This window comes from Penicillium samsonianum (genome assembly GCF_028829775.1).
Source record: "Penicillium samsonianum strain IBT 33392 chromosome Unknown utg000007l_segment0_segment0, whole genome shotgun sequence".
NCBI classification, from domain to species: Eukaryota; Fungi; Ascomycota; class Eurotiomycetes; order Eurotiales; family Aspergillaceae; genus Penicillium; species Penicillium samsonianum.
Window position 1 is genome coordinate 3,744,299 of NW_026643265.1, and position 22,467 is coordinate 3,766,765.

The 22,467-nt window shown below is 47.7% G+C and overlaps 11 protein-coding genes across 11 annotated transcripts; 2 read left to right on the top strand and 9 right to left on the bottom strand.

The window, feature by feature from the left end:
• Window positions 1-87: 87 nt before the first annotated feature.
• N7471_012267 (AN1-type zinc finger protein) lies at window positions 88-1,053 on the bottom strand (the record flags this gene model as incomplete). Its single annotated transcript, XM_057284986.1, has 1 exon — window positions 88-1,053. The coding sequence occupies one exon, from the start codon at window positions 1,051-1,053 to the stop codon at window positions 88-90; it is 966 nt and encodes a 321-aa protein (XP_057131252.1).
• A 626-nt stretch (window positions 1,054-1,679) lies between these two features.
• On the bottom strand, window positions 1,680-3,419 carry N7471_012268 (sialidase family protein; the record flags this gene model as incomplete). Its single annotated transcript, XM_057284987.1, has 1 exon — window positions 1,680-3,419. The coding sequence occupies one exon, from the start codon at window positions 3,417-3,419 to the stop codon at window positions 1,680-1,682; it is 1,740 nt and encodes a 579-aa protein (XP_057131253.1).
• A 1,270-nt stretch (window positions 3,420-4,689) lies between these two features.
• N7471_012269 (Zn(II)2Cys6 transcription factor domain-containing protein) lies at window positions 4,690-6,469 on the bottom strand (the record flags this gene model as incomplete). Its single annotated transcript, XM_057284988.1, has 3 exons — window positions 4,690-6,208; window positions 6,283-6,327; window positions 6,378-6,469. The coding sequence occupies 3 exons, from the start codon at window positions 6,467-6,469 to the stop codon at window positions 4,690-4,692; spliced, it is 1,656 nt and encodes a 551-aa protein (XP_057131254.1).
• Window positions 6,470-7,018: 549 nt separating this feature from the next.
• On the bottom strand, window positions 7,019-7,786 carry N7471_012270 (uncharacterized protein; the record flags this gene model as incomplete). The annotated part of the gene is made up of 1 exon (XM_057284989.1): window positions 7,019-7,786. One exon carries the CDS (start codon window positions 7,784-7,786, stop codon window positions 7,019-7,021), a length of 768 nt encoding a protein of 255 aa, XP_057131255.1.
• A 2,613-nt stretch (window positions 7,787-10,399) lies between these two features.
• N7471_012271 (uncharacterized protein) lies at window positions 10,400-11,061 on the bottom strand (the record flags this gene model as incomplete). The annotated part of the gene is made up of 3 exons (XM_057284990.1): window positions 10,400-10,466; window positions 10,492-10,635; window positions 10,694-11,061. The coding sequence occupies 3 exons, from the start codon at window positions 11,059-11,061 to the stop codon at window positions 10,400-10,402; spliced, it is 579 nt and encodes a 192-aa protein (XP_057131256.1).
• A 1,720-nt stretch (window positions 11,062-12,781) lies between these two features.
• On the top strand, window positions 12,782-13,806 carry N7471_012272 (uncharacterized protein; the record flags this gene model as incomplete). The annotated part of the gene is made up of 2 exons (XM_057284991.1): window positions 12,782-12,924; window positions 12,978-13,806. 2 exons carry the CDS (start codon window positions 12,782-12,784, stop codon window positions 13,804-13,806), a joined length of 972 nt encoding a protein of 323 aa, XP_057131257.1.
• A 1,023-nt stretch (window positions 13,807-14,829) lies between these two features.
• On the top strand, window positions 14,830-15,021 carry N7471_012273 (uncharacterized protein; the record flags this gene model as incomplete). Its single annotated transcript, XM_057284992.1, has 1 exon — window positions 14,830-15,021. One exon carries the CDS (start codon window positions 14,830-14,832, stop codon window positions 15,019-15,021), a length of 192 nt encoding a protein of 63 aa, XP_057131258.1.
• A 64-nt stretch (window positions 15,022-15,085) lies between these two features.
• On the bottom strand, window positions 15,086-16,027 carry N7471_012274 (uncharacterized protein; the record flags this gene model as incomplete). Its single annotated transcript, XM_057284993.1, has 1 exon — window positions 15,086-16,027. One exon carries the CDS (start codon window positions 16,025-16,027, stop codon window positions 15,086-15,088), a length of 942 nt encoding a protein of 313 aa, XP_057131259.1.
• Window positions 16,028-16,650: 623 nt separating this feature from the next.
• N7471_012275 (uncharacterized protein) lies at window positions 16,651-17,424 on the bottom strand (the record flags this gene model as incomplete). The annotated part of the gene is made up of 1 exon (XM_057284994.1): window positions 16,651-17,424. One exon carries the CDS (start codon window positions 17,422-17,424, stop codon window positions 16,651-16,653), a length of 774 nt encoding a protein of 257 aa, XP_057131260.1.
• A 1,398-nt stretch (window positions 17,425-18,822) lies between these two features.
• N7471_012276 (Major facilitator superfamily domain general substrate transporter) lies at window positions 18,823-20,011 on the bottom strand (the record flags this gene model as incomplete). Its single annotated transcript, XM_057284995.1, has 3 exons — window positions 18,823-18,861; window positions 18,890-19,497; window positions 19,582-20,011. The coding sequence occupies 3 exons, from the start codon at window positions 20,009-20,011 to the stop codon at window positions 18,823-18,825; spliced, it is 1,077 nt and encodes a 358-aa protein (XP_057131261.1).
• Window positions 20,012-21,089: 1,078 nt separating this feature from the next.
• On the bottom strand, window positions 21,090-22,209 carry N7471_012277 (Aldo/keto reductase; the record flags this gene model as incomplete). Its single annotated transcript, XM_057284996.1, has 3 exons — window positions 21,090-21,129; window positions 21,179-21,718; window positions 21,770-22,209. The coding sequence occupies 3 exons, from the start codon at window positions 22,207-22,209 to the stop codon at window positions 21,090-21,092; spliced, it is 1,020 nt and encodes a 339-aa protein (XP_057131262.1).
• Window positions 22,210-22,467: the final 258 nt, after the last annotated feature.

Below are 22,467 nucleotides of genomic sequence, written 5' to 3' on the forward strand. Positions count from 1 at the left end.
ATGCTTCCAGGTGTACCAGGCTGTGTATATGCTTCGAAAAGCAAAAAGCAACAATAAAAGATCAAACATAGAGAGCAAATAAATGCATCATGCGCTCCCAAGAACAGCTCCAGCGCCGCGAAGCAACACAATCGTGTCGCCTTGCTTTACCTTACCACCACCAATAGCCTCTGAGAACTCGAGGAAATCCCCAGACTCAACATGGAAGATCCGCAGCCTCGAATCCTCCCCATCAACCCGATTATTTAAATTCTGAACTCGCAACTTCTTCGCTGCATCATCAAGTACACGCCCAACCTTCCACCTCGAATCGAAAAAGAAATCCCCAGCCGGCGGCTCCGCAGCCTCCGTCTCCACCGTACCAACAGTATGCAAATACAGCCTCTTATCCACAGGAACAGAAGCATCCCCCTTTGCCGATCGCTTCAGCCCATTAACAGCAACCGCACGCGCAGCCGGGCTATTCGGCTTGGGCTTCAACTTGGGCAGAGCCGGCAGTAGGGTCCCCTTGGCAACAGCCTGGTGCTTATCGCGGCCCCAGGTGCGCACGCGCGCGAACATAGACTTGATTGTATCGTTTGGCGCAGCGGCATTGCGCTGGCGCGCGCCCAGCGGGGTAATCTTGGCGCATTCGTGTTCTTCGCGGAGGCGGTGTTTCAGGCAGTACTGGTGGTTACACTGGGGGCAGCGCACGGCGGGGTCTTTGAGAGTGTTGATGAGGGTTTTGCACTGGGTGTGGGCGCATTGTTCGGTGTTGTAGATGGATGGCTTTTCGGGGGCGGTGCGGTTTTCGAGGCTGGTGTTGTTTATCCCGTTGCGACGGCGGGCCCATTCGCCTTCGCGCGGACACTGGTGCGCGGTTTCGGTCCGGTGATCTAGACAGTATGTGCTGTGGCAGGATTCGCAGCGGAAGGGGAGGAAGTCTAGTTGGCCGCAGTACTCGTATTGGCAGTGCCGGCCCAGGGCTTCCAAGTCTGTGTCGGCCATTTGCGTAAAGGTTTCGTTTGGGTCGCTGGAGGGGCTGCGCCCTTTGGATACGGTTATAGGGGACATGATTGCGCTCGGTCTTTGGACTTCGGAATATGACACAGTTACCAAACGAGAATGCGTGGGATAAACTAGAGATTCGAGTATGTGATCTGATAGAACGCGCTGGCCCAATCGCTGAGTGACTAATGTGGAGAAGGTTCTGGGTTTATCTAAATGCGGAGTTAGCGTTCGGAGTTAGTCCATCTATGGAATATCCATGGACGGATCCATGGCTCTACGCGGGACTACGTACCTACATAGATACCTAGGTACATAGGTACCTATTAGTTAGATTGTTGAAAATGCGGGTTTTGTCATTTTTAGTTAGTTAGAGATGTCAATATATCTGATTTTGTCCATACGTTGTCATACTACCAGATTTCTGTCATATATCGCTCCGAAACCATACATTAGAAGCTTACGGTTAGCAGTGCACGTGAGTTTGGCTAGAATTGTTTTTGCTAAAGTGTAGATTGTGGTAGAAAGAAGTTAGCTTCACACAAATACTTTGTACAATACGTTGGTAACCTAATATAGAATTAGGTGTATTGATTGACACTCTAAGCTCTAGCCATTCACATTAAGCAGCCTTAAGTCGCTCACCAGAGGTTTATGATAACTGCATATGCTCACATACCCAGCCACATAGTTCATATCACACGTTTAATTTGAACATTGCTGAAACCACCACTGCCGTAGCTGCCAAACAATCCCGCCATACCTCGTCCCAAGCCATCATCGACGACGGAGAAGCTAGTCTTTGCACCTCCGCTTCCGGTCACGGTGGCAACAAGGGTGGCAGACTTCACTGAAAGGGATAGATGATATTTTTGATTTGCCTTGATGCCACCAGGAACAGGCTTTGAGCTCAAAGTAGTTGCTCCTTTATCGCCCACGCGATACAAGGTGAAGTCGCCACGACTGCTATCAATTGCAGCTGTGTATCTTGTGATGTTGTTGGGAGCAGTGTATAGATGAGAAGCCCGCGCCAGGAGACCCACTACCCCGGATGAACTCGTCACGATAGCATCTGCGCTAATCTCGTAGTCTGTCCATCCCGACGAACCGGTGAGAACAACCGTGGCTGGATCAGTAACGGGTGGAAACTTGTACTGATCACCTGAAACGGACCAGATCCCGTCGAAGTCAATCCACCCAGCGTCACCAGTGACTGGAAAGTCAGAGTTGTATGGTAGAATTCCGATGGCCGCTGCGCCAGTGCTCTGTTCGCATTGTTCACCTTGGGGAGCCGGTGTCTTTGCCGAATACAAAATTGTTCCATTTGGCAATGGCAACAAGTTAGGACTGTAATTAACATTGCAGTTATTTGCAATCGGAACATGCCAAGGTGCTGATGCCCAGTGCCAATCGCCACTGCCGTGATCCAGATTAATGTGGACGGCATGTCGATCTTCAACGAGGAAAGGAGGATTGTCCAAGTAGGAAGCATTGGAGAACTGCCGTTTTGCCTGGCTAGATACGATCAACTGCTTCCCCACAGGATCCCAGATACTATACGGGCTCCCGGACGCTTGGACGCCGTCAGGCGAAGAAACAAACACGCCCTCGTCACTTGCATCCCACGTTACACCGTCTTTGGATGTTTTCCCATGAACGGAGCAAGGCTTTGGATAGCCTCGGGTATCACACCACTCATAACTCATGAAATACTCTCCATTGTCCATCTTGGCGACGGTCGCCATTCCAGGTCGGAAGGTCTGTTCAGAGCCAACGACGATATCCGTGACATTGCTCCAGGTGTCACCACCATCTTTAGAGACAACTTCGACTAGCTTTTGAGAATGGACTTCGTTTTCGCGTTCATCCGAAAAAACAGCAACGAGGTTGCTCTGGCTATCCAAGAACAAAAATGGCTCCCAAATACCGTGGGAACCGTTGACTTGGCCGGGAGCCCACCCCTTCTGCCAAACACCCACCGGATCCCATGTCTTGCCATGATCTGTAGATCGCCAGGAATAGAAGTCGGTGGCATTCTTGCCCTGCAAATTTCCAACCAAGAGGATGGTACCTTCGGCATACTTCCCAAGCTGCTGGGGGAACTCGAATAGGAAAGGCTGGTAGTAAAATTGAGTTGGAAGGTCACCAGGGGCGGCCACAGTTGTCAATGTGTCCCATGTTGTGCCGTTATTGGTGCTCTCCCGAATAATATAATTACTCGGCGCATTATTGGTGTACCAGTGTTCAAAAGTAGCGAGGAGTTTGCCATTTGTGCCACCTGCATGTTGGAGCTTGATTACGCGTGAATATCCAACTGCTTCATCGTTTTGCGCAGGTTGCCAGAGCGAATCGTAAACTGCAAGGGTGGATTTCGCAAACAGTACAGCTAGTAGAAAGAGGACGCGTGCTGTGAAGCTACTCAATTTGGCCATAGTGAGTAAGGCCGGTCTGTGAAGAAGAATTGGATGCTAAACCTTCATTCTTTCGATCTTTCCGCGACTATTTATCAACACTAGGAGACTCCTTGTTTAGAAATTCCAGTATCTTAGGCTTCCCAAATCGTCCCTACTTAGTGTAGATCGACAGCTGTGTCAATGTTACAGTCGTAAGTGTGATAAGGCATTTTTGAGACTCCAGGCCTAATATTCAAGCAATAAAAACAGCATAACGTGAATCCGTGAATGCCAGCCTATGAGGACGAAGAATTGCTTGGCCTAATGGGGCGCCTGATCTCACGGCTGTGTCGGGTATGCGAAGACTACCAGGGCCCGGGTCTGACGCCGATTGAACAACTACAGACTCATAATTTCTTCGCATGTCGTGGGAGAGCGATATTATTGTCTGAGTATCGCTTTGAAGCTCAAAAGAGTACCTGCGTTTCAAATAGTGGCTATGCTCGTATATTCGACCAATTATGGCGAAGGGGATAGTCCACGTCATGAAACTTATGCCATAGCCCGCCGCACTTTAGGCCTCCCAAGTTTCCCACAACCCGCTCTTCCAGGTTCCGCCGGTGGCTCGGGGCTCCGAAGTTCCGTGTACAGTACAGATGGAACTGGTTGAAATATTAAATGTAATTAAGTGATCTGAAGAGAATAGCCATATTAGATATGTCTAAATTCGTGTACGGTCTTGAGACAATCCGTACGTCGGTTATCAATTGATATGAATCTCTTTCAAACTTCCCACGCTCAATCGTTGCACTGGACGTGACAGTACCATCTAGCACTGGTCCCACATATGAGATCTCGCGTAGCCTCTCTTGATAATCAAGGATACTGCTAGATGGCGAGTAACAACGGATTACTCCCACTGGAGCTTGACGGCAGCTGGGAAATGAACCAGTTTTTGCCGAGAAGACCAAACACTCACCGTAGGCGGATACATAATTATAATATCTATGACTTTGCATGTGTCTCATTTTAACTAGTCGACTGCCATTGTCAACGCCTTAATCCAACTCATGCCTACTTGATCAAAGGTGACAAGTTTATTACGGGGTCTGTGAGATATTCCTCGACAGTAGTTTCGTATGGCTCGGTAAGCTCCTATGTTGACATACAAGATAAGTTGACAGGGAGACCAGCCAAGTCTTCAAACTTCTAGGTGTAGTTCATGAAACCAGGAATAGTCAACAGTGAAAGTCTATCATGGGCCAGGGCTTGTATCTAATGACATGAATGACAAGGAAGTAAAGCACACCTAGGTGTCCGCTTTTAGTTTGCGGCCTATCATATTCGTTGGTATAGCAGCTTCAACTGGCTGGGAAGATTCCAGATGTATCATTTCGATGCGGCGGCTCCATGGGCCATCCGAACCCTCGGGCTTACTCCAAAATGTCACAGCATGACCCGGGGGGCCTATCGAAGATGTAGGCTGAGGGGTCACCATAAAGTCGTGAATCCGGACGTTCTCCGGAGGAAGCCAGTACTCGTCCGGCTCAGATCCGAACTCTAGGCCTAGGTGTTCTTCTTCGATATTCATGATGCGGGAGAAGATCTGATGGTAGTGCTTCGCCTCAAACAGCCACTCGCGCCTAGGAATCCGGAGAAGCAAGTCAAGGCCCTTTCGGCGCAGTTTCGGCCACCGGCATTTCCACGCCACGGCGTGGAGCGGAAAGATCATGCCAAGATCCAGGCTTACGGTCCTTGATAGACTGTCGGGAAATCGTTTATGATCCGAGACGATGGACTCGGTAAGTCGAATCAGCTCCTCGTACTCGTGGCGATATGAATCCCATGCACTCTCATTCTCGACTAGGCAGGACCTGGTGCCAAATCGTGTGCTTAGGCTGATAATACTAATGACATCTGCCACTTGCTTCTCTTTCGTGCTCCATGATTGCCATTTGCGGTGGATGAGGTCGTCGACATTAGCAACCCATCGCTCTAGATTTTGTTGCACGCTGTTAGACACCACGAAGGCCTCAACGTCGGAATAGCGTCTATGCAAGAGACCACTTTCAACTTGACCACAATGCAACGTTGCATGAGTGATTATATCTATTAGCCCAACTCTGGCCTCATTGAGGTTCTCAAATTGATTTGCTAAGAGAAGTCTTCCACATTCGTCGACCGGGTTTAGCATAAGATCGGTACGCCCTCCATTTCCACATTCGACCACGTTGGTATTGAATAAGCTAAGGACGGGTGCGATTTCAGTTTCCATGAAGCATGCTTCGAATGTCGGGTATCTCTTGCCCCAAGTCCTCCTAGGTGCGCCATTCCTTTCGCGCCATGCGCGCAAGAGGTTGATGCCATTTTTAATATGTTTCTTTGCGGCAGGAACATCTCCACGAAAGATTTCCAAGCAGGTGAATAGGACATTGGCCGTGGCAACCAGAGGAAATGCAGTTAGCCCAGTTGCCGCCTTGTCAATGACCGATCGGATTGATCGATTATATAGTTGGAGGTGGACATTCTGAAGCTTTTCTCCGCCAAGAGAGAACTTCCCCGTGGCTATTTGTTCATGCAGGAAACCTATGGCCGAAGTCGCCTGGCGGATGGCAGGCTCTGCAAGACACAGCTGTAGCACACTGCCCTGGAAGAAGGGACCGCCAAAGAAACCTGCCAACTGTGGTGAGGTTTTGCGGAAGAAAAATTCCAGAGATTGGATTTCCAGGGGATGGTCGACAGCTGGTGCGGGAGCTAAGACCCTGGGTACCAGCACCGTTGACTGAGGCATCCTGTAGCCCTCGCACGGTCGCCCAGACTGCGTACATCTTAGAGGGGATTAGCTCGGAAACGCCCCCCGAGACTCTTGGAAACGAGAAGCGAGGAGCAAGAATTAACTTACCGAGCGCACGCTGGCTTCTCCTCGTCGCATTTGACTCGTCGAGCCCTGCGTATCGTCAACTTTCTAATCAATCTCGGCTGCTTGGTGAAACTGACTTGCAGGTAATACAACCGGTACGCACTTTCGGCTTACTAGCACGTATGCGCCTAAGGTGCGAGATAGAAGCCCCCTGATACTCGTAGACCATCACGGCGCAATTTTCGTTTGCAGGGACTTTAATGTTGCTACGTGAAGACGGGTTCTATTGGGGCTGATAAAGCGTCGGTGGAAGAATTAGGGGCGGAAACTCACGTGCAATGGCAGTGCATTCTTTTCGCGGGACGCTATAAATTCGTACTGCACATGCCTCATTGCAGCTATAGTACTAGAGTGTACAGTTTAGTCTTGATTTTGGATTACTCCGATGATCTGTGTTTGTATATCCATTGTCATAAAGTATATATCATCAGAAGTATTCGTGGGTCTAGTTTCTTGTTAGCGATTCCATATTTATCGATTGTCTTTGCGTTTTCTCTTCCTCGTTCTTCGGGTGTGGGAATGCACTCGAGCCGAGTGGGACACAGACTCCCTGTGCTGTGTTGGGCTCCATTGCATGCGCTGACTGATGACCCATTTCCTTTAGGGAGATAAAACCATTTATCGGCGTATTAAATTACATTTTTGAAACACTAGATTAAAGCAAAAATGAAAACCGAAAAGAATCACGTCACACATAGCTTATACATAGTAACCATACCTAACCCCATCGGTTCTTCCCAATGCGCCGATGGACCCGCCGCGCATGATCTTTCATGTTATCGACACGGCTAAATACCCGCTCACATCCCTCACACTCGCAAATGATGCTAGGATTGTGCATGGCCTCATGGCGATTCCGGTCCTTTTTGCTCGAAAAACCGCTCTGTTTGGATTTCGAACAACCATTATACCGGCACAGAAATTGCTTGCGGTGTCTATTGAAATGTTTCCGCAGGTCACAGCCTCTCCGGAAGCGAGCCTGCGAGGTGCAACCCAGGTGAGCGCAACGCCAGAGCCCGTCACTGACAGGAATACCATATTGCGCGAGGCGGGCTTGGTTGAAGGCGGAGACGGGGGACGAAAAGTTGTGCTGGTAGGCCAAGGAGACTTCGACATTAGAGAGGGCTGTGGGTGGTGATATACTGCTCGTGGATGTGTCAAGGGAGGCTGCTGCTGGGGAGGGCGGAGTGACGGAGCTGTTGTATGCGAAGCACGTAGGAAGTGGAGATAAGCATTGTTGCATGTTGGTGGCTGTATTCCCTTCAAAAGCAAGCTCTATTTCTTCTCCTACGTCTGCCGGTACAAGGCCAAGCGTGGGCCCGGTGGGGTTGGGGGTGATGGATTGGTAGAGGCTGCCAGCGGATTCACTTCCCAGAAACCAGTCGTTCATTTGTTGTGTGTTACAGCAACCCGACATGTCTTGGAGATGTTGGTTCATGAAGGGCTCGCAAGACAGGGAGGTCTGATATAGCTGCATAGAGGTCATGTCTTTTGAAGGAATAGTATCATTGACCGAGAGATTAGACCAAGGACTTTGAGCACTAGGCGCTTTCATCCCACCAGAAAAGCAGCTAAAGGCATCACTGATGGATGATTCCCTTCGATCGGGTATATAGCTATCTGATGTGGGGCAAGACATCGGTGTGTCTTGGAGAACCTGTGCAAAGTATATTCCGGGATCCATGGGGTTTGTAGATGTGTTTCGGAAGTGCTTAGAAGAGTTTCCGTCGAGTCGACTAAATGCGGCGACTTCAACAGGTCGCAGGAAGCGCTGTCAGGGACCAGAGATCGCAGGAATTTGGCTTTCCAATCAATAGGTTTCAATTTAAGAGGGCTGTTGGTACTGTTGATCCGATATCGAGCTTAAAATGACGGACTTGGTTGGCTTGTTCTCAAGTTGCCGGTGCACTTTAAAGTTGAAGAAGAGAATCTCAGGATGTTGGTGGCAGGGATGAAGATGGTGGCTTTCAGGCGAGTAGCTTGGGTTTATATATAAGAAAAAGTGACAAGGCAGTGCCTCCCATAAAGTCCACTGAAATCCACTGAAAATCGATGTCCTAGAAAGGAAAGTGAAACAACGAAGGATATTGGCTGTTGGCTTGTGAGGCTGAATACGTTGCCTTCGTAGGTAAATTTCTTTTTTGCAAAGTAGGAGCCTTGATCATCCCATCCACAGGCGGCTCCAGGTTGTTTAGGCGGAAGGCATGGACGTTCATGCACGATTCGGCCCCTATGATTAGCCTCGGGCCGGTGATAAGGTACATGTTTACTTCTCGGACCGGTGATAAGGTACATGTTTACTTGGGTATGTTTCAGAGGATATGCCGTAAGACGCCTAATCGGGGGCGCAAGTAGGATTGAGAATGGCAGAGATGACAGCTCTGTAGATGAATTTCCTTAATCGTACGTTGGGCACTCCACGCTGATAGGCTTGCGGTACGAGGTTCCGCCTAGCCCAGGGAACGGACAAGGGTGTCTCCGGTATACAGTCCTAGGATCTATATGAGAATTTCCTAAACAGACGCTTAGTGCGAGAAGCCCAAAGCAACCCACAGCATGCTTATGTTCGCTTTTTCTAGATAGGCAGCGATAATTTAGCGTATTCTACATGCTACGTATATAAGGACCACTTCTTTCGTTTTTGAACTTGAATTCATCAAATTCATCTTCTATTCTATCCAATAAGTGCCAGAACTTGCAAACCCTCCGTTGAGCTCTACTGGAACACTGGCGAAAAGCAGTCAAATCGCACACGAAGCACTTACAGCATATTCCACGCCGTACACGTGATTGATATCGCTTTCTTTTTGCTTAGTATCATTCATTATGTCTCAATCGATCGATCCTCAATCGTTTTTTCACTTTTCGTGCCCGTTCTTAAAACAAAAGGTCACTGAAGTGTTTGCGTTACACTTTTCTCTTTGGGTTATTGTTTTATCTGCGGCACTTTTACAGCTGCTATATTTTCGAACGTTAAGATTAAGGACATTTGTTCGAGTCATGATAAACATTACTTCTGGAGCAACTGTTCATTTTCTATATTTGTTGTTCAAACATCAGCCAGTATCTGATGTTAGTGAGAGGGAGGTTTCCTTTCGACTATTGTTGCTGAAAATGGTATTTGGGTACATTTTTGCGGACGTGATGTATTACAGCATACATCGTGTTCTTCATTGGAGATCATTATATCGACGAATTCATCGCGTTCACCATGAAGCTGAGCAAAATGGACTACTAACGGCTCTGGATGTTCACCCGTTGGAATATGTTTTTGCCCAGATGTCAACTGAGTTGATGTCTGGATGGATGGTTGGAGCAACTCTTCCGGAGCTTTGCTTCCTAAGCAGTGTGGCGAAGATTTTTGCGATGTATTCACATTCTCGAAGTGATGCACAAGCTTGGTTTAGTGTGATGGAGCACGAAGTGCATCATCGTGACGGACGTCACAATTTTGGAGTGACTGGTTTAATGGATTGGGTTTTTGGTACGATTAAATAAGGAAATTTTATTTGGTACTGAGCGTGAAGACACTCTACTTTCTGGTCGGTTGAAAGAAGAGCAAATGTTGTCTGGGGCCAATGTGGGAGGGTTGGCGGAGCGGAGGTTGCCTGTTCGGTTACGCAATACGAAATAATGTTGTTTTCGAGGCTATTCACCGGGAAAAGCTTGATTGCTCTCTCTTGAGGTATTTCGAAATTCTGAGACAGCACAGAAGGAAAGAAGAGAGCTGTTAAACAGAGGCAAAAGGGTTTTTGGAAGCACTTGGGCAGCGGAAGATGCAAGACATGAAGGAAGCGGTCTTCGCGTGGGATACCAATGCGAAGCCCACTGGGAAGCTTATTATATGCCAGAGCGGCAGTTGCATTTTTGGAGCTTAACTAAGTTACAGGTATGAGGGAAAAAGGTGCTGCGGGGGTCCGTTGCCATTGCCATTAATTTCAAGAGCAACGCTGCAATTAATTCTTTGGTGACACTGGGCATTAAAAGTTGAGTATATTTGAATTTAAGGTCGGAATTCGATTCAGATGAATTTCCAAGTCCATCCGTCCGTAGGATCGGTAGTTACAGGGATTCAAAGTATATTGTTTCGTCGCACTCCTCAGGAACGAATGGTACCGTAGGCTGCGTCGCAATTCGCCGATGTACAGTAGTCATCACTTGATCCACTACGAACTTGTTAGCTTGACACACTTGCAACAATCGCCAAATGTCGATCCTTGGCATGTGTAATCATAATTGGCACTACCACACAAGCCATTAGGAGATACGCTTCCCGGACAGATGCCAAAGTTCGCGTCACAATTTGCCGACAAGCAATAGTCGTCTGTGGATCCACTTTTAACATCATTAGTTCTTGTAACGCGAGCTTCCGACATTCCATATAAAGACTTACCAGTATCCATAAGTGCTGCAACATTCACCGAAAGATGACCCTTCACAAGTGTATCCGTAGTTTGCAGTACCGCACAAACCATTAGGAGAAATGGTTACCGTTGGGGTTGGCGTCGCCGTTGCGCTTGTCGCCGTTGAAGTTGAAGTAGCGGATGAGGTAAGTGTGGCAGATGCTTTGGTGATCGCTGGGGTTGAACTAGTGACGGCTAAACCCTCTGTTGTCGACACCACAAAACTGGTATTGAACGGAGATGTAGGAAGTGCTGTCGGATCGACCAGACAAACACGTTGGTACTCCGAATACCACTCTGCGTCGTCATACATTTGATCAGTAAATTGGGTGTCACCTGTGATGTTGTAATATGCCATGGCCTCACTACACAGCGTGTAGCTTCGTGCAAGTTCATAAATACTCGTGTTGTATATCATCGTAGTGGTGGTTGGATCAGGGAAAGAATAGAAGAAATGGCTTGACCTGTAGCATCAGACAGAAAATACTTGACAATAGTTGAAAGAGTATACGCTTGCATCGTGGTACGGTTCACGGTGAGCGTGGAACTAGGGTTGATTGTTGAATCGAGGGTGGTGTACGCAGATGAAGTGTTGTATCCCGAGTATGTTTGTATGCTTCCCACCGCCTGAACGCACTAGATGGATGTTAATTTCAAACGAAATCGTGCAAATCATTAAGGGGGGGGGGGGGGCATACATAGCTATTTCCTAGCCAGAGGGAACTGCAGTTCTGGCCAAGCTGAGGATTCAAAAAGTAAAAGCCCTCTATATCGATGCCGAACTTGGACGCCACAGTCTGGCAGGTATCATCATCCTTGATGCTATACCATTGGCCGCAGTCTGTATTTGATGTAGTGACTGCATCAGTTGGAACTGCACTGAGTCTGAAGTTAGGATTTATAACCCTATTTATCGCCGACCGAAATAACCGGGGGTGGTTCTACGTTCTTAAAGAAGAAGATTAGCTATTTCTCGTACGGTAGAAGGCCGGGAGGCTAATCTATAAGAATCTATAGAGAGTATCTATTTTTAAAGTAATTCCTCTTTAATTATAGTCAATTTATATAAATTTACGCGGGTAGTGCTTCGTTAGGTGTAGCCGGAGAGGCGATCGCGTAATGTTAAACGCGGTATATTGAAAGTGCGGGCAGCGGTAGTAATATTACTGATTTCTTGATTTTTAAAAGCCTATATAGCTAACAAAAGCCTACCCTCTTACTCTATAGAATTTTGAGAAGATCGAGAGCGTATTAGTGGCATAGTGGGTGGTTGAATTGACTAAGTGCTAATTCATGGACACGTTTCTAGGTAACTAGGGGTGGCGGCTCGCTTACCTAATACGTTATCTCTTTGCTGCCTGATTTTGAAGACAAATAGGAACCCCACTCTGCAGAAGTCGGTGAAAGTAAGAGAAAAACTCATCAAATATCATAGAGTAAGTAAATGTTGAGATCGGGGGAATGCGGGGAGGAACCATACATCAGTCCATTTAGGGCAAGCATACGCGTTGTCCTGGACATCCTATGCCTTGGGGAGTACGGGGAGTACGGAGTACAACTCAAAACTTCTAGAATCTCGTCCCTGAGGTCGATCGCGGCGCGGCGACCGCACCAATCACCGGCCCGTATCCAGCACCGGCCGCCGGCCCGGTTGGCACTGTCATTGGTTCGCTTGGCCGAAGGGTTGTCTTTTTGAGCCGGCGATCTATAAATGTCGATGGTGCTTGATTTCTCGATAAGATGTTGGCATTACATTATAGAAAGCGCGCTGGGGATATATCTACGGAGGGGTTTCTTCTTCTATTCACTCCTTTCCTCTCCCCCCCTCCTTTCATTTCCAGTGTACCCCAAGTCGCGCAGCCCTAACTCGTTCCATTGATCAGCATTGATCCACAGTAAGTTGTCTCATGGAATGCCCCGCGTTGGGTTTTATTTGATCTAACAGTGCCAGTCCGGTTAGATTGAAGCTTTACCAAATCTCGCCCAGTCCTATCTCTACATCACAGACCAACAAGACTGCTAGACGGTCACGAACAAATGGTGATAGCATTGTCCGCTTAAACCATACATCATAAGCCATGACACAGCAAATCCAAGAGCAGGCTATGCCATTCGGTATCCAGCACACCAAAAGCCGGATGGCGGAACTATTGGCGGCCGATGTAGTCGTTGCTGCAGGTTCAGCAACATTGATAACACCAGCGGTGATGATCTTTGACAGGTAAGTCAAATCAGACTCCATCTTATCAACATATACTGACCAATATCACCCAGACTCGTCGTCGAGAAATCATTCTATAACCAACCTCTCTTCCCGGCATTTCGCAGACACCTCTGGTTCTCCCTCACACAACCTGCAACTTTCTTAACCTCACGGCCCAGTCTCCTCGTCTGGTCACTTTACACTGCAACCTTCGCCACAGCCAATGCCTCAGAGACCATCCTGAGCAAGTGGTACCCGAAGATCGACCATGCCATCGCAGGAATGACCACCTTCGCTTCAACATTCATAGTCAACTCCTCTGTGGGCATCTGGAAGGACGTGAAATTCGCCCAATTATTCGGCCACAGCAACACCTCCGTGCCAACGAAAAACAACACAACCCCACCAAGCCCAGCTCCAACTCCAACTCCCACATCCACCTCCAACACAACTTCCAACACAACTTCCAACACAACCTCACCCCCTAAAACGGCCCGCTCAATTGGCCGCACCCGAATCCCCGTAGCAACATACTCAGCCTTCCTCGTCCGGGACGCCCTCACAATCTTTGGCTCCTTCAGCCTCCCCGCCATGGTCTCAACATCGATCCCAGACTCCATCGCCTCCCAAGAATACCTCAAGATCCTGATAGCGCAGCTCGCTATCCCAGCCTCCATCCAACTCATCAGCACGCCAATCCACCTGCTCGGCCTGGATCTATACAACCGGCCACAGGTGATGCCGACTAAAGACCGGATCAACCGTGTCAGTCGCGACTGGATTGGCGCGTCCCTACTGCGCATGTGTCGCATTATCCCCGCTTTCGGAATTGGCGGGTTCGTTAATACAGAGGGCCGCCTTTACTTGCATGACCAAGTTGGTGGTCGGAAGGGATCTTGAGGTTTCTTACAAATTATAAATTATAAATATAAAGATACAGATACAGATACGAATTCATAGACAAATATACCCTTTCTTTTTTTTTTCTTTTCACTTTTACTTTCAAATGTTCAACGGTGTTGTGTGTTATCCGCCATCGGTCTCCCCCACCCCCGACATCACCGGCCCGGTTGTAGGCGCCTCGGATCGGCAAAGGACACAAACATCAATTTTGGACTTTTTTCGTTCCATTTTTTCCTGGAATTTTTTCGGTTGGAACTTGACAATGACGTTATTGGGGCTCGGTTTATTAATATTGGACGAGAAATGTTAGTTCGTATCGCCCGCCTCGAAGACGGATGGCGATGCCGGTTGAACGTATACGGCTGATTTGACTGCATGACCTAAAATAACACGTTCTAAAAAAGGGCTTGGAAATCGGATTGAGACGACAAGGCCGCCAATCGATCGACCTTGGAGGAAGTTAGTTATGTATATGTCCCTGAATGATTAGACTTCGGCACTCACCTATATAATCGCCTTTCTTTACATTGGCTATAGTTGTTTATATTCGCCTAACGAGAGTAAGACAAAGGCAAAGACGGCTAATTTATTGGCTGCAGAATAATCAAATATATTCCAAGTTCATTAGCACGTTTGCCGTGCTTTCCTGTCTTACGCTATGCTCCGTGGCGGCATGTTTCTAGGTCAACCTATTCTGAATTTACGCGGTACACAACTTACCTGCCCTCTTACAGAAAGACAACTGGTTTCATACATGTCAGAATGTATCTCCCCATAAATCTACACTCAGTGGTGGCTTTTTCGAGTCGAACAAATTAGCATTTATCAGAAAACTCGGCATGTTCCAAAAGTAACCTCAGAGCGATGAGACTATGGTATTCCGATATGTCTATCTCTACTGGATGAAGATAAAGACTAGTTTCTCCCCGGGCTTGCTTGGGAGCACTAGCATGCTCAAAAGCACATTCGCGTTCCATGCGGCCTATTTGTTCGCTCTCGGTCATTCTGAGGAACGACTCAATGCAGGCGGGGGCAGCGCAGGATATTATATCGCTGATTGCCGATCTAAGTAAGCCTCAACGAGGAAGTCAAAGCTTGAGCGGCAGGCGCGAAGCGAATGCTGGCGGGTGCGTCGTTGTTGGAGACGGATGGGTGGAATCACTTCGGGTGGTGATCACCTCATGCACAGCAGATGATATCGCAATGCTGTAGGATGGATCAAGTCGACCATCTAGTTTGGTAGAGGAGTTTGATAGAAGTAGAAATACAGCCAAGCTCATCGAACGTCGATATCAATGGCCTCAGTTCCAGACGCGCGGCCCTTGGATGCCGTGCTGGTAGCCAAAGAGTCTGCATGGCTGAAATCGTGCAAGGCATGGCTCGGGTCAATGAAAGACGGGTACTGCCCGCCGGCAGTATTGAAAGACGATGATCTCCACATATGCTGGTGGGCGATATTGACCAGCTTGCCGAGGACGGCAATTTCGAGTTTCAGCTTGATGCTGTACAGCGTGGCCTTGAGGGTTGTTTGGTAGATATAGAAGTCCTTAAACTCGATAATCATCAACGCGATATCCATCAGGATACAAGAGACGTTGACGGCGAGCAGCTGCAAGATAGTCTTGCGACTAACATGGTCCTGATTCAAGCGCAGCATGCGATTCGTCTCCCACATGTACAACCCAGAGATGATAATCTCCTGCACACAGAAGCCCGTCAGCTGCAGCTTCTCCATGACATCGTACCCCCGAATCGAGGCTGCAGAACTGGAGAAGTTGGCCGCGTACGTGAGCACGGTTGTGGGCACGTGCAGCAGGAAAATGTTCGTGATGATCATGGCTCTCACCATGCGCAGCACGCGCATATTCTGAATCACCAGGTGGAGGCGCGAATACAGCACGAAGGATTGGCCGGTTACCATGGTCCACCAGCCGATTGTTAACAGCGTGACGGGCAGCCAAGTTGCGGACGTCAGACCGAAGAATTTGAGCAGGTAGCCGACCGAATACGGCAGGATTCCAACGCTGGCTATCAGCAGGCTCCAGAAATAGGGGCCTTCATAGCGTTTGAAGGTTAGGAAGATGAGCACGATTAGCTCGATCACGTTGTACCATGCGACGCCAATGAATGTTGCGATGGTGATACGGACACCAATACTGTCGCCTGTATAGCTGCCGGTAATCCAGTTCCCTGGGCTGGAGTTACTGAGTGAGGACATGTCCTCATTGGGAAGATCTGATATAGGAAGGAAAAGAACACACGGACCGTGACGTGTTTTAATTTTTTTTAGTGGCGCGGGGTTCCCCTAATTTATTGGAGGCTGGCTTTTCGCCCCATGCTGGCCCCAAGGGGTGCCAAGTGGGCCGAGTGTAATAGTTGGACGGAGTTATTTTAATAAGGTCAGCAATTCGTCCACAGGTACTATAATGTGACCCACTTGCCGTGTTTCTTTGGTGATGCGAGGGGTCTCAATAATATTGTATAATACTGTTTCCTCTTTATCTATTTTTTATAGGCCGAGGCTGGGGCTATGTTGTTGATTTCCAGATCTGTACGGAGTACAATGTTGGATTCATAGCTGTTAAGTACATATTTATAGGTTCATATCCAGAGACATACATAGTTGGTCACGTGTAGAGTATGAAATGCTTGGTGAGTGCTTATTACATGCCTGGCTGCTTATTAGATGCTTGTCATATGCAGGAATTAGCCGTTCCCGAGGTCACTAATTATCTACCAAAAAAAAGTACCCAAGAAAGCACAGGAATAATAGAGATCAAGTATGTACCAATTATGCACACTTGCTGCAAGCATGTACGTACCCAGATAATATCAACCATCTTAAATATCCCATCTGTAGACATCATCATTCAAAACGTCTGCGTTCAAGCCATCATTTAAGGCGCCTTCATTGCAGAAGTCTTCTTGGACGAAACCTCCAGTCCAGAACCACTCGTCGAAATCGAAGTTCAAGTCTAGAGCCTCTGCAACATTTCCCATTTGCGGCTCCGCCAAATCTTCCTTCGGACCCTCGACGGGTGCCATGGGACTCCCTGCCGTTGTTGCTGGCATCCAGAGTCCCGTCGCTGCCTCACCCATACCAAATCCAACTGTGCTCGGAGATTGAACCTCCCTCTCTGTCTTACCCTCGCTTACCTCCCTCTCAAATTCTACCATGTATGCTCCTAGCGTAAGCCCCATCGTCCTCTTAAACACGCGGCAAAGATAACTCGGCGTTACACCGACCTCTTGTGCTACTTCCTTCAAGCCTCGCTTCACTGTCCGATCATGATCATCCCGCTTGGTCCGCAGAAGCGCTAGAACCCTTGTGACAAGCTCCTCCCTCTCTCCAGCGAAGCTCGCGTTATCCGGTTGACATCTCTTGCACGGCCGGTGGCCATCGCGTCGCGCTTGGTCTACTGTGTCGTAAAAGACAACATTGGCTCTTCGAGCAAGGCGTGCGGGACAGGTCGGGCGGCAGTAGATCTTGGTAGATTTGACGCCGTAGAGAAAGGAGGAGTGGGAGGAAGGAGTGCGGTGAGTGAGTGCGCGCCAACGAGCATGGCAACTTTGGAACTGATTGGGACTGATCGACCTCGAAGGTTGTATTTGCATGTTGAGAGGGACTATTTTGCATTGGAATGTAGGGATATAGGATGACGTTAGTGGGCAGTTTTCCAAGGTTCTCCTTTGGAATATTTTTATTTCTCCGGGGACCTGGGAAGCGGAGAATGCGGAGGTGGCGAACCGCATTTGGAATGGAGACTCACCGCCCGGGAGAAGTCCCCTGAGGTCATCGAATTACCCCCGGGCCAAAATGATGTATGTGTGACCCTATAGTACAGCTGACCACATTTTATTACTGTACGTTAGGCGATTTGATTCTGTTTATTCAATTGGGCCCGGGTGTATGCGTATGGGAGTATGGACTAGTATTGAGCGAACCAATTGAGCATGTTGATCAACTATATCGATGTATAGAAATGGATGAAACTCCGATTTCAACATGATCAGATATATAATTGCGGAGACACATTCAATCTTCCGCATTCAACTTGCGTGGATATAATGTAATATGATCCCTATTCGTGCAAGAGACGGTCTGGTTGCAGCATAACGTTCTTAGAGCTCGACCAGCCGTCCAACTATTAGTACCAGAAAGGAGGAAACAATCTTATTGGTTTATTTTACTTTTTTGGTTTCAACCTCTGAGTTGTATAAAAGCACCAAGGGGAAGCCAATCTTCTTGATCTCCAGATTGACCTGCTGGTGGGTTGCTATCTACAAGAACACCAACAACAAAATTTAACGCATCCTATTATAGAGACTCTCAACCAAGCGCTATACATAATCTGACTTTGGTGCTATAGTCCACGGGTACCTTGCATAATAACAGTAAATCCTACGCAGGTACTGCGCAGGGTAGCTATGGCACCCTCTAAGAAGGCTTAGCGTGACAGGGGTATAGATGCCTATGGCAGGGATTAGGGATCCCAGCCCAAGCAGGTCTTGGGCTAGACCCGATGATAAGCCATGTATGTTTTATGGTCAGAAATCTCATCAGTACATCAGTATGCTCAAGTAAGGCAGTTCCGGAAAAGTATTGCGCCAAAACATTCCAAATCCTAGTATATAAGTGTCAGAACTAATCTAATACATTGTTGTGAGCCTTGTATGACCTTCAATGCGCCGAAAGCCTGGTGTGCTACCACTTTACCCTCCAATCCCTTCCCTTAACTTTAATCCTGACCCATAGAAAAGACAAAAAAGCGCCAACATAGCTGAGTCCAGCAAAAAGAGCGACTCCCCAATATTTTTCTTTTCCTGTACCCTCCACCGCATCGAGAAGACCCCCGGCAATTGGGATACTTGCCAGTACCCCAAAAGATACTACTGTAAAGCAGCTCGCATAATATCGTCCATATTCTTGGGTTTCGCAAAGTTGACCCAGGCATATTGGTGTCAAGCTAACATTTGAACCGCTGCAGAAACCGAATAGTAGTATAAAGACTATCAGGAGTGCATAGGAATCGAGGTCTGGTGCGAGGATATCTGGTAACCAGAAAGCTAAAACTGATACTGTGCAGAAGAACAACGAGACAATCATGGTATTGTATCTGCCAAATCGATCTGCCATGTCGCCCGCCACGTACCGGCCAACGCATGAAGCAGCATTGAGAATTGCGAGAAGCTGATATGCAAACGCCGAGGACCCCGTCAGGGCCTCATCATTGGACAGATGCTGCCGATCGATATAGTAACGTGGCATGTACGTAATCGGGATGAAGTACGCCAAATCCGTCAAGAGGACTCCGGCAGTTGTTAGCGCCATGGCTCCTGTTCCATCCATGAAGATTTTATAATCCGGCAACGTATCTCGCCAAGTTGTTTTGGCTCCTTTGCGGGGAGGGATTCTGCTTCGGCAGAATGCCACGCTGATAGCGCAGAGTACAACCAGCACAAATCCGAGGATCCGGATCGACCATCCCCAGCCAACTTTGGGGAGGAGTGATTGTATCATCAGAGGAAATAGAACTCCACCAAAACCGCCTCCTATGAAAGCTATACCACTAGCAAGACCACGACGCTCCATGAACCAATGAGCGACGCAACCCATTGATGGAGTTAGGAGAAGGGATGAGCCGATGCCAGTCATAATGGAGAATGACAAGAAGATCTGGTAGTATTCTATATTATCATCAGCACGTCGATATCGGCAGAATGTACAGGCATGAACAGTTGCATGTGGTATCAAATGAGAATTGATCTTACCTGTAGAGACACTGAGTGTGAAAATGCCAATCAGCGTGCAAATAGTCCCCGCTACCATCAGTGCACGCGGGCCCATTGCATCAAACGTCGGTCCGATTTGTACTCCACAGACCCAGTTCACGAAGGCGTAGACTGAGAATATCCAGCCAAGAGTAGACGAAGAGGCCTCCGGTAATATCACTTTGGATATAACGACCTCGAACACACCAGATGTGTTGTAGATACCCAGTGATGAGGTCAATCCACACCACGCACCTAATACCACCAACCAGGCATCGCGGCCACCCTCGGGATAAGTGATCTCGATGTTGAGAGGAGCTAGGTCGGCTGCTTTGGGGAGATACGGCGATGATTTTTCGACGTCGGAAGGAGAAGAGTACTCGTTGCCAATGAGCATTTCTTTTTTATACAAGGCGTCCGAAGCATCCATCGGGGGTGAATTGTGTTCGGACCTTGGCACTATCGTCTTTGAGTGGTTCATGTTTCAAGTCTTGGAATCATCTGTAGATATGAAAATGAGAAGGGAATTGTTTGATACCAGTAAATTGCGAGGTTTTTGAAGCTTTATAGGTGACCTTCTTTTCTAAGATTTCCATGAAATATAACAAGAGAAGCAGTGAGCAAAAATTAAATTGAACGGGGAGGGTGCAAAGAAACAAGCAAAGCATAATATACCCTGCCAGTATGTCCTGGATGTGTCCAATCAGCAGTAGAAGATAAAACTGAACACATAGTGACCAATCAGCGCGAAATGCTGAAGATGTACTCTAAATAGCCAATTATTCCAAGATTAGTCTGTCTCGGGCTAGGTACAAAGCTGAATCTCTCTGAAAACAGCGAGATCTGGTTAATTCTAAAGGCGATTTTATGCGACACAAACACCACTTCATGGTAAATACACAGCGCAGTGAAGCCTCTGGGATTTTTAGGTACTTGGGTTCTCGAAGAATCAGTCTTTGTGCTTCCTTTGACCAAGTGGTTGACCACATGGTAACTACATATAGTAGGTACCTAGCTGGTTGGTTATACTATGTACAACACATCTATCCGCTTCCGAATCGCCCCAAAGTGTTTCAAATTGACCAATCAAAGCTAAGTGCGGGTTATGCTAGGTCCTCGAGATAACCAATCATCGGTAATATCAGTAAGCCACGCGAGAGTGGATACCTAGGTTTTGTAAATCCGTGGATATACAAGCACATATTAATCTACGAACGTCCTATAGTATACAGTAGATGGTGTGGATCGACATTCTTTGTTCATAGCCAGCCATACAAAATCAGCCTAAAGAAAGGACCTGACAGACAGGATGACAGGTCTCAGGCAGCCATATCTCTAACAATTCATGGATGTACTAGAAATGCCCAATCAAAATGACAAATCATTGTCTTATCCTAAAACATTTAGTTCTTGTGTACTCCGTATTATTGGTTTATTGTAACGATATGACATCACTGTAAACCAAACGAAAATACTACATCGTAGAATTATAAGAAGCTCTGCCAGACCTAGAGTGGCGGAGTATCACCCAGCACGCTGTCCATCATCCTAAAATATTATTAGCAACACGTCAACATGGATTATAAGAAAAACTCACATAGCAGGATACCGCGATCCAGATATCTCAGTCCGCGCAATCAACGCCCGAATATCTTGCAGCTCCGTATCTGTCAAATTAAGAAAGACGGAGTTGGTGTTCTCATCGAGATTCTTGATCGACTTTGTTCCGGGAATAGGAATAACGTCAGAGCCCTGAGCAAGAAGCCATGCAATAGCAACTTGGGCAGGAGTGCTCGCGTGGTTATTGGCAACATCTTTCAGCCCCTGAACCAATTCGAGGATCTTTGGGAAGTGTTCCTGTGCGTACTTGGGGAGGATGCGGCGGAAATCATTTTCAGGAATATCGGAGAACGATTGGATCTGTCCAGTCAAGATGCCTCGGCCAACGGGACTGTAGGCAATGACAGCGATACCAAGTTCACGGCAGGTAGTCAAAATATCGGTGGTCGACGATTCAATGTCCAAAGCGAACGGACTGTATTCCACTTGGTATGCTGCAATGGGGTGGACAGCGTGGGCACGGCGCAGAGTTGCAGCTGAACATTCAGATAATCCAAGATGCTTGATCTTGCCTTGGCTAATAGTGTATCAGTGACAGAGCCTCTTGATCCGAAAGGTTGTGACTTACTTCTTCAACTCGATCATAGCCTCGATGGTCTTCTCAATAGGTGTCACGCCATCAACCCGATGACAGTAGTAAAGGTCAATGGTCTCAACCCCGAGTCTCTTCAGACTCTTCTCACAGGAAGCCTTGACATACTCAGGGTCAGAGCGGACTGTCTGGGTACCCGTGGCGACGTCGTATTGGATCGCAAACTTGGTGGCCAGGAAAATGTCATTGCGATTTCCTGAATTCTTCACCCACTCCCCAACTGCGTCTTCACTGTCGAAGTATAGGTCGGCTGTATCCCAGAATCGCGCACCGATCGAATGGGCATGTTCAAGGAAAGCTACCTTGTCTTCGAGGGAACCGGCAGATCCATAGATACTGCCGAGACTCATGAGCCCAAGACCAACTGCGGGAACTTGGGGACCGTTGCGGCCAAGGGATCGAGTTGGAAGAGACATGGCTAGAATGATATCGAAGAGAATCCGAGTGAGAAGATGTGAACAGTAGAAGTAGAATTATGAGTATTGTAGTGAAAGAAAAATATATCCAGGTAGGTGCCAACAGGGCTTTTATATTGGCACACGGCTAGTCTCTTCAATCCTAACCCCGAATATCATTGAATCTATCCGCAGTCAGAATCCACTAGAAAGGGCGTCATTCACAGCATCTACATAATAAATAGATACATGTGGGTCTTTAAATAGTCTTCAGCCAAT